Genomic DNA, 10,039 nt, shown 5'->3' with positions numbered 1-10,039 from the left:
GAGGATTTTTCCGATATCGCAGAAACATATTGAACGAAAACTGTGTCTAATGATGATTTTATATTATAATAGTAATTATTTGTGGAACAAACAGGAAATGCATCGACAAATGGTTAAGTGAGTGTCAGAACTACATGTGTTAGGTAATCGAACAATATGAAGTACAAATTTTCATTCAAACTTTTATATGTTTACACTGCACTTGGCCCTTCTGATCTGATGGAGAACAATTTACCTCCCAAGCACTAATATCACCACCAGACGTCGACACTGTACATTTGCCGTCGTAAATATAAACAAATCAGACTATATAACGTACACCAACAAACCAACGCATTCGTGAAACTGAAAACGTTTTTTTATTACAGAGTCAGTTTGGCACTGACTCAGTTTTAAAAACGAATTCGCTATTAGCTAGTTGTAGAACATATGGGAATTCAATTTTCCGATTTTTCTCTCCACTATATTGATCTACCGGAAGAGACGAATACAACGAAATATAGATGACTCAAATTGAACTTTTCCTTCCTCGGGTTTTGCGCTTACCAACACATTTGGGCTTCCATTTTAATTTATAGATATAAGATATGGAAATGCGTTATTTCGCCTATAAATTTCAATGTTTTTAATTGTTTTCTTTCGGGAAACTTTTTAGAACCGCTTCGAAATATGCAACTCGCAGGAATAACAGCGCGTTATCAAGGAATGTTGAGGACTCATTGAAAGCATGCCTAGCAGAATATAAGCAGTAATGAATCAAGGTGAAAAGAAAAATCTATTTTTTTATTTCTTCAATTCCAAAGTCTTACAGTATTCTACAAGCGTTCAAACTTAACAAAAAAATGTTTTATGGGACGACCAAACACAACAAAAGCGCCCGCCTTATAAACTATATTATGGTCTGTGGATATGGCACAACATTGTGATGTCAGTCTCGTTGCGTTGGCGAGAAACCCGGATTCCAGAAGCCCGGCGGGGTCTCATGCAGCTGTGCGATACGACACTCTCGACAGTTTCGTGGTAGTTTGTATTGAATCGCGTCCGGCGCCATTCCACGGTTGAGCAAAAACTGATAGTGTTTGGTACATTCCGTACAGCGTCTTTCGGTTGGCTTCCTTGCTGGCGATTTGTCCCGCTTGAAAGGAAACTCTAGCTTCATTGGGGCTCGTGGTGGTCCCATTATATTCAACACCGACTGGCGTGCCTGTTGTTCCTTACGGTGTTCCTCTTTAATCGCTGCCATAAATAGATCATTGTTGTCCGGTTGTGTTTCTTCGATACTTATGATTTCCTCCTGTGATGGACGTTTCACCAACAATACGCTGCTGGTATCCAAATCCGGCTGCTGAGTTTCTTTCTCTAGAACCGACTCTTTGACGAAAGTTTTTGATTTGCTCTGGCTGAGAGGTTCCGTTTTTGGTCTGGATGGATTCATGACTTTTTCCGCCTCAGAGAAATAAGTTTGATCGATGTCAAAATCATCCTCATCAGGTTTTGTAAGTTCAGTTTCGACACGCTCTGAATGTGTATTATCAGCAACCAGTGAGGATTGTTCCTTCTTTTTCACGCTTTTGAGGAAACGAGAACCACTGAATGACGTGGGACTTGGGACAACAAAATCACTGCAAAATGTCTCATCGTCGTCAGTCGCTCGTTTGCTCGTATCATCCGGGAATCGTAGTTTGGTTTGCCTTAACCTGCGTTGAATAAATAACGATGAGCGATGTACAATCGCTAAAACGCATGCATCTTACCTTGTTTTATTCAGCAAAGTACTCTCATGCTTAACGTTTGTTGGGGTCCACCGTAAGGTTGAATCCGTCCTACCCAGTCCTCCGGCATTATTTGTTTTCTTTGAGGTCCATTTCCCCACAGGTGCCAGATTTTCCTGCTGATCACCAACACGGGAAGCAGTAGGCTTGGGTGTAGTCATCTTTTGTCGGATTGGAAGTTGCTCAAATTGTTTATGCGATTCCGGGGACATGTGAGAGGTGCCGGGATATCTGCTCAACGAGAGGTTATTCTTTTTCCTTTTTTTCTCTACATCCGGAGTTTTTTGCTGCTCTTGCTCTTGGAAGAGTGCCGCTTTGAACCAACTTTTCTTCGGTGGTGTACATTGGATAATCGTTTTTCCACTGGAAGTCGCCTTTGGCGACAATGGATCTCTGGTAGGACTTTGAGTTAAAACAAAAAATGACTCCTCCGAATCCGGAGGATTTATGTTCAGGTTCAAGGCTGAACTTGATACCTCCGGATCGGATTTATTCTGAATCATAGACGAATCGTTCATTCGGAACGACGTGGAAGGTGATTCGAATGAGTGTGCTTTCCGTCGTTTGGGTGAACGGGGTGGGGACGGACTTTGTTTTAATTGGTGTAAAATTTCATCGTATTGACGTGTAACTTGTGAGGCAAGACTTTGCATATCTTAAAAGAAGAGAACAAAAGTGAGAACAGAAGCATTTATTCCACTGGAATCCTCACTCATTGCAGTCTCGAAAAGGGTCTCGAACATCTTGAGGAAATCTTCGTGGACTTTCCGATGCTGTGCATACTTTTCGACGAGTAGTTTATGATTGCACATTTTGATATTTTGCTCGCTGGTAACATAAACAGATTACATTTAAATCAACAACTATTGTGCGAAACAGAAAATGATGAAAATAAAACAGAAGGTGACCACCGAAAAACGTAAACAAGCAGATACACGCGCGCCATTCGCTCAGCTGACTGAGTTTGACAATCGAAAAGCGGATACCGAGGGGTCTGTGTTACCTTTAGTACATCAACAAAAAATAAATCAAAGGTTATTTTTTTTTATTTTAGTACTAATATTAAGAATGTACTTTTGAATACGTTTTTGAAATTTTATAATACAGTTGAACCCCGATTATTGATGAGCGGGTATTCCGCTGTGCGTGTTAAGTGCGCTACACATACATCGTCCCGTTACCGTGAAGTCAACATAAAAGAATGAAATCTCGCGTAACTTTTGAAAATGTCCTATGTAACAAATGTAAACAAATCGAGTTAATGGATGCACGCTATTAGTTTTCAATCATTGAATGTATTACAAAAACAATCGTTCACGTATCTATCTTCTTCATCTTTTTGTCGCCGATACAAAAAATATCCAATGTACAGATTCGAATTTTAAGCACCCAACTGTTACTTCGGACGCCACTTTCCTCCGACGGCCGAACCGTCCGAAGTAACAAAGCAGTCAATACAACTCGCAGTCGTACTTCGGTCGTTTTGGAATTTGTTTTTTATAGGTGTTGTTATCGATTTCAGTGCAATTCAACGAGTGATAACAATAATAATCAGTCTTTAGAACGAAATGCTGATATTTGGATTGTTGTTTATTAGTTAGTTTCAAATTTTTATAGGGCAACGTAATATGTCCAATGTGCAAACGCGGGCAGTCAAAACGTCCAATGTAACATTTTTTGCTCCGAGGCTTCAACCTTAATCTCAAATCACGGAACAATGGTTACGATTGGTTTTACGGAGTTATTCCTGACAGCTAGTGGTGAAAACACTGATAAAGATTGATAGCTTTAAAGACAATTCGCGAAATAATGTTCGGGTCTTCAACTACGTTTTTCTCGAGTTGGCGAAAATGTTACATTGGACCTTTTCAAAAGTTACGCGAGAAATGTCAAATATTCTTCCATGGAAATCGTGTGGTAGCATTCACATACACCATCACCGGTAGCTTTGACGTCGGCAAAATAAGTCCAACAGAACAGTTGACGAGACGGTGACGGTGATGCTATATGTGTAGCGCACTTTATCCGCAAAAGCGAGTTCCATAGTAATTTTAGGGAGTTTTCTCGAAATCTGCCAGTGAGAGGTAAGCACTTGCTTCTTTGGTTTTGGGCACTTACACGATAATTCGTATTGACATTAGTTCAACAGAATGACAATAAAAAATATCGTGTAATTCCACAAAGTTGAAATAGATTGTACATATCCAGTTTCCTTGGCATGCTATAAACGTTCACGCATTAGTATAAGTTAATACGCAGCAAAATATATTGTGCAATAACATTGTAGTTCTGCAAACTCTTTTCATTTGTGTTGGAGCGTACATATTAAATCAAAGACCATAATAATGTTTTAGAAAAGTAATAACGATGGAGATGATTGTGTAGGGTTGAAAAATAATGACATTGTGGATTGAAGTGAATCTCGAATGAATATCATTACTGGAAATGTCAGTACGGATGATCGTGTAAGGGCCGTTATAGATTTCACATTATCTGTTTACACCAGGACTTTAGCGCTCTCTATCTAAGTTACGTTAGGGCCACCATGAAAAAAACGGTTTTTTTGCTCTAACTTTTATTGTGCGTCTATTCCCTAACTGGACACGACGGTTAGAAATAGCCGCGCTTCAAACGGTCGTAAAAATAGTCGCGTTCACTGTTGACAGACAAATATGTCAAGAATGACAAATCTGATTATCGTCTTTGCTTATTAGTTTGCGAGTATTTTCGTGAATTTTAAAGATTGCATGAAAAATTCAATTCTTGTAAACGGGTCAATATCATTACAAAAAAAAAACTTTGTTTGTACAGCTACTACTTCCTGGGATTATCACGATCACAATTAAATACAAGCTGCAAGAAAATCAACTCCACCGTTGGTTCCTGGATCATGGATTATGAACGAGAAGGAATAAAACATTTCAGAAAACGGCAAAGAACTTTTCGGAAGTTAGATGTAGACAAACGAATATGTTTGATAATCCTGTTCCTGAATAATCCTACCTTTAATCTTGACGAAACTCTTCAACAGCACGCCCTGCTGTTTGGGGTCTCAGTAAGCCCACCCTCAATATTTCGAATATTATATGGACATCGCAATGTTATTAATTCAACCAATGGATCCCATTGAATTCAACTCTTGTTTCTTTGACAATGTTGTCTTTGCAAAGAAAGAGATCATGCTCAACCAAAAATACGGAATTATAGAACAGAAGTTAATGTTTAGAATTTTTTTTACGAAAACCAAGTGCCTCTGGGCAGGCTGGCAAAGTAGAGAGTATTGGAAACAGAGGGCACATTTACGTTTTTCTATTACTGTTCTTACCGGCTTACAATTCAATTTATTCATGCTTTGTTTTTAGTCTGCCATACAAATGAAACACAAATTTATGCATTACCTGAGAATTAATCAAGCAAATCAAACCAAATTTGTCATTTGCAGATTTTAGGGTGCAATAAATATTTTTACGGTGGTCAGATACTCCTCCTGTCTGTCATACAAATGAAACACAAATTTCTGCATTACTCAACAATCAGTCAAACAAATGAAACCAAAATAGGCATATGGTGGTTTTAGGCTGCAATAAATGTTTCTATGGTGGTTAGACACTCCTCCCCCTTCTCTTAGGGGGGGCTGCCATACAAATGAAACACAAATTTCTGCATTACTCGAGAATTGATCAAGCAAACGAAATCAAATTTGGTATGTGGAGGTTTTAGGGTACAATAAATGTTCTTACTGTGGTTAGATAATCCTCCCTCCTCTCTTAGTAGGGGCTGCCATACAAATGAAACACAAATTTCTGCATTACTCGAGAATTAATCAAGCAAATGAAACCAAATTTGGCATGTGGAGGTTTTTCGGGTGCAATCAATGTTTCTAGGGTGGTTAGACACTCCACCCCCTCTCAAAGAGGAGGCTGCCATACTAATCAAGCAAATGGAGCCAAATTTGGCATGTGAAGATTTCTCTGTCTGTCTTTATTCTATCATATTTTCTGTACCAAACAACTTTTCCATGTAACGGAGAAACATGTTATTTGCAAGTGGCTGAAAAATCTTGAACGAGAATTGTATCTGAAAATAATCTGATATTATAATGATGAGTTTTAAAATTTTTTAGTAAAAGGAAAATTCAACGGGGCCAATTAGAAGATCATTCAATGAACAGTTCTGCGATTGGACTCATGAACTTGCGCTTAGTAAGAAAACGTGAATGTGTGAAGGTATTGATAACGAAAAACAAATTTTGGGCGGGACGAAGTTTGCCGGGTCAGCTAGTTCCACATAAATATCCATCATTATTTTCGCCTCTCAATGAAAACACACGAAGCCTAATTCCACAGCAGCAAAAGCAGCAGGTTTTCAATTTTCATAGTCTTTATTTTCAGATTTTCCAGAACAATACTCGGAACTTGACAGTTCAGTATAGTTGTATTGGTGAACCCGAGTGCCAACCCGTGAAACATCTCAGTGCGAAACTAACAGCTTTCGGGGCGAACCTAGTGCTTTAGTTTACAAACATATCTGTAAATCTGGCATCTCTGGTGGTCTGATTATTGGTTATTGCAAGAAATCGCTTAAAAACATCATGCCAAACATCAAAAATACAAAAAATTTGATTGAAATATTTAACGTATGTCAGTACATTGTTTGACAAATTGGTCTAAAAAAGTTTAAGCAAACAAGTACTAAATATTCGCTCGTCGTGTTTTGTGTCGAAAATATTTGATCAATACACGTTGATCAAATTTTATCTGTCAAAAACAGTCAAATATTTGGCTTTGGCTTCGGTTGATCAAATTTTATCTATCAAAAATAGTCGAATATTTGGCATCGGCCAAACAGTGATGAGCACCCTAAAACGTTCCATTTTTGCATCGTTTTTCTTTCAGTGTCGCCGTAATAATAAAATTTGAAGTTTCTCTTCGTAAAAACTCACTTTGTTTGCCAACAGACTGCGGTTCTCGTATCGAATGGTTTGTTCTCATATATAATTGCGATGTCTTTATTCCCAGCGTATTCCTCAAGCGTTTCGAGTAATCCAGCAGGTATGGTATCATCAATTAAAATGATTCTCAAACCAATAAAGAAATGAAACCATTTACAGTGTCAGTACCTTCCAAGCCTAACGATTTATCTTGGCTGTCGAACCAAAGCTTTATCGCTTTCCCTAGCGCCGGTAATCGCGATGATGCCTCCGAGTCGGATCAAAATAACATAGGGGCGATTGAAACGAACACCAGATCCAATCGTTCATCAAAACGCGAACGGAAGAAGAAGAAAAAGAAACACCACAAAAAGCGGAGGCATTCTTCGAGCGACAGCGAGAGCAACCCCGGGGAGACCGATGCGAAGTCGAAATTGCTACTGCAACCACCGGTGGTGGTTTCTGAGCTTGAATATTACACCGACTTGGATGCGCTTAAGATTTATCTTACGGTGGAGACTCTGCATCGTCCAGCCTGTCCCAAGTATCGATTGGGTTGCTATCGCTTTGGTAGAAAAGGAAAATTTCAGGGTGCAAAAATTCAGCGATACTTTCGGTATTTTAAAAAAGCCAAGCAATTCACGAAAGATTCCGAGTGGAAGGATGATATCAAGGACAAAGAGATTGAGATGGAAAAAGACGCCCGAAGTAATAACTCGGTCGAGAAATGGATTGATTACATAGAGTTCAAGGAAAATCATCCGGTTCATATGGATAGTTATCAGAATCATAAGGCAGAGCTTGCCATCATCGAGAAAGCCATGCGATATCATCCCGACGATGAAAGACTGCTGCAGCTGTATCTTGAGGGTATTGTGAAGGTTCATCCAACGGACGAAGTGCTGGAAATGATCCAGAAGCTGATTTCGAAGGATAACACGAACGTTCTGCTGTGGGATGCCTTGATTAGCAACAAGCAGTCTGCAATGGCTCAGTGTATCGCTCCGAATGTGCTGAAATTGTATGAAAAAAGCACGCGCTCGCTATTCATGGCAAAAAGAAGTGACGAGGTGATGTTGAGATTTTTCAAGAAGTGCGCAACTTTCTGTAGACAAGCCGGCCTCTGGGAGCACCTTTTCGGGTTGATACAGCTGACCGTCAGTTTAAACGTGAGCACCACTTTCGCAAGTGGGAAACATTTGTTCGCTTCGCCAGAGCATTACCATCAGCTGATCGAATACGAGGAGTTGATTCTCAAATCGGGACTTCCCATGAACGAGATCTGGTTGAGGATCGAGAAACTCCGTAGCGCTTTCCATTTCCTGCCCTTTGGGGGAACAAATATGTGCAGTGATCCCCAAAGGATGGTTCTACACGAGGATGTCATCGGTTTTGTGTATCCACTGATCAACAAAGAGTATTCCTTCGATCTCGTAATTCTGATTCTGAAACTTATGAAATATCCTTTCGAGAGCAGCGCCTTCGAGAGATGCACTGTTTTCAAACCAGAACCATATGAATCCGATCACGCCGAACAGCTTCTCCCCCTGCTGTTGGATCTTAACAGAAACAGGAAAGTCGACTCGGTTGTGATGAATCTGATAAAGGAGCTTTGCACGCCACCTTCCTTCATCAACACAAACCTCGCCTTCGAATCGTATCTCGATGTGATGCGAGAGTTGCTGATATCTGCTTCGGAGTATTTCTCTGACGAAAAAAATATTGCGTTACTTCTGCTCTATCTGAAACTTGAACGGATCCTAATTGTGAACGATAAGACCATGGAGAACCTTAATGACGAACGGAAAAAGTCATGCCGAGGACGGATAAAAAAACTGCTCAAGAACAGTAAATACCAGAACGAGCTTGAATTTTACGTTGAGTACGGACTGATTGAGTATGAGATGGAAGGATTCGGAACAAGTTGTATGAAGATTTTTAACACTTCCATTCAAATGTTCTGTTCTGCGGAAGACCGTTCAGATGATAATGATTTGTTCACACTCGTGCTTAGACTTACCGAAATCCTACTGAAAGAGAACAGAAAAACGGAAGCAATTCATCTGATGACCAAACTTGCCCTGAACCCAAATGAGATTTCTCTAAACCCTTCAGATTCTGTTGGGGATCCATCGAAACTACTGGCCCTGCAAAAGTTGAAAGATCGTGCCAATCATCACTTACAGGAAGATGATCATGGTGAACATATGCTGCTGGAACAGTATTTCAGACCCAATCCTACAGTTAACAGTTTGAAAGTGTATCTCTATTATATGGCACTGATTAAATCCAAGGCGGAAACCATCAGAAAAATCGATGGGTTTCTGTTTCACTTCAACAACGTGGACAACCAACGCCACGCCTACATTCGGGAGCAAATCTTCGAAATTTATCTCAAAATCCTAGAATTCCGGCTAGACGAATTCAGCAACATCGGCTTCATGCAAGTGATCGATCGAGTTTTGCACGAATATCCGGACAATCTTAACGCCATCCGGTTGTGCACTTTTTCCGAATCACTTTCGTGGTTCCAGATGCGAACCATTCTGGGCAAACGTCTGACCACGACGTCCGTCCTGCTGATGGTGGCAGCCGCTCGCATAAGGAACCTCTACTCGACGGTAGGCGATGAGAATGATTGCAAACGAGGTGGGGAAACGTATAAACGCCGCATACTGAACTTGCTGAAACACGCTGTCCGAAGAGAGTCCACCCTGCGTCAGAATGCTCTTCTGTGGAGACTCTATTTGCGGGAGCTGTTTGATCAGCCGAACTGCACGAGGACGGAAACTGGGCGCAATGTTTTGGAGGATTGTAGAAAAACGGTTTATATGGCCCTGGAGGCGTGTCCGTGGAACAAAGCTCTGTATTTGGATGGGGCGTTTTTTGCACCGCAAGAGCTTTCCCAGCTGCTGGATTTGTTGATGGAGAAGCAACTGAGGATTCACGCTATACCCGAGGAACTGGAAATTTTGCGGAATGAATGAATGAGTGTGTTTGTATGGTTGATCTGTAAATATATTGTTTTTATGCGAATTAATTTTAATTTCATTTAATTTCATCTACTAGCTGATCCGGCAAACTTCGTCCCGCCCATAATTTATTCTTCATTATCACATCCACGTTTTCTTACTAAGCGCACGTTCATGGGTCCAATCGCAGAACTGTTCATTAATTGATCTTCTAATCTACCCTATTAAAATTATTTTTTACTATTACATTCTAGTACTTCTACCAAAAAACGACATTATAATATCAGATTATTTTCAGGCACAATTCTCGTGCAAGACTTTTCATCCACTCGCACATAACATGTTTCTCCGTTACATGGAATAAA

The 10,039-nt window shown here is 40.1% G+C and overlaps 2 protein-coding genes across 3 annotated transcripts; one reads left to right on the top strand and one right to left on the bottom strand.

Moving 5' to 3' along the window:
* Positions 1–756: 756 nt before the first annotated feature.
* On the bottom strand, positions 757–2,722 carry LOC129768139 (uncharacterized). 2 transcript variants are annotated; one of them, XM_055769578.1, is made up of 3 exons: positions 2,485–2,722; positions 1,755–2,427; positions 757–1,697 (listed from the first exon to the last, which is right to left on the bottom strand). In XM_055769578.1, the coding sequence occupies exons 1-3, from the start codon at positions 2,582–2,584 to the stop codon at positions 929–931; spliced, it is 1,542 nt and encodes a 513-aa protein (XP_055625553.1). In that variant the 5' UTR covers positions 2,585–2,722; the 3' UTR covers positions 757–928. The 2 variants fall into 2 exon arrangements, with proteins under 2 accessions (XP_055625553.1, XP_055625554.1); XM_055769579.1 differs by having other exon boundaries at positions 2,492–2,622.
* A 3,951-nt stretch (positions 2,723–6,673) lies between these two features.
* Positions 6,674–9,730, top strand: LOC129767383 (nuclear exosome regulator NRDE2). The gene is made up of 2 exons (XM_055768242.1): positions 6,674–6,823; positions 6,883–9,730. The coding sequence occupies exons 1-2, from the start codon at positions 6,775–6,777 to the stop codon at positions 9,687–9,689; spliced, it is 2,856 nt and encodes a 951-aa protein (XP_055624217.1). The 5' UTR covers positions 6,674–6,774; the 3' UTR covers positions 9,690–9,730.
* The last annotated feature ends 309 nt before the right edge of the window (positions 9,731–10,039 follow it).

Source organism: Toxorhynchites rutilus, chromosome 2, assembly GCF_029784135.1.
Source record: "Toxorhynchites rutilus septentrionalis strain SRP chromosome 2, ASM2978413v1, whole genome shotgun sequence".
In the NCBI taxonomy this organism is placed as follows: Eukaryota; Metazoa; Arthropoda; class Insecta; order Diptera; family Culicidae; genus Toxorhynchites; species Toxorhynchites rutilus.
This window is presented reverse-complemented; position numbering and strand designations above follow the sequence as displayed.

Coding starts and splice junctions, on each gene's coding strand:
- LOC129768139 (XM_055769578.1), bottom strand. CDS start 2,584: ATGTGCAATCATAAACTACTCGTCGAAAAGTATGCACAGCATCGGAAA. Junction 2,428..2,484: donor CCTTTTCGAGACTGCAATGA/GTGAGGATTCCA, acceptor TCTTCTTTTAAG/ATATGCAAAGTCTTGCCTCA. Junction 1,698..1,754: donor ACTTTGCTGAATAAAACAAG/GTAAGATGCATG, acceptor TATTCAACGCAG/GTTAAGGCAAACCAAACTAC.
- LOC129767383 (XM_055768242.1), top strand. CDS start 6,775: ATGTCTTTATTCCCAGCGTATTCCTCAAGCGTTTCGAGTAATCCAGCA. Junction 6,824..6,882: donor CGTTTCGAGTAATCCAGCAG/GTATGGTATCAT, acceptor AACCATTTACAG/TGTCAGTACCTTCCAAGCCT.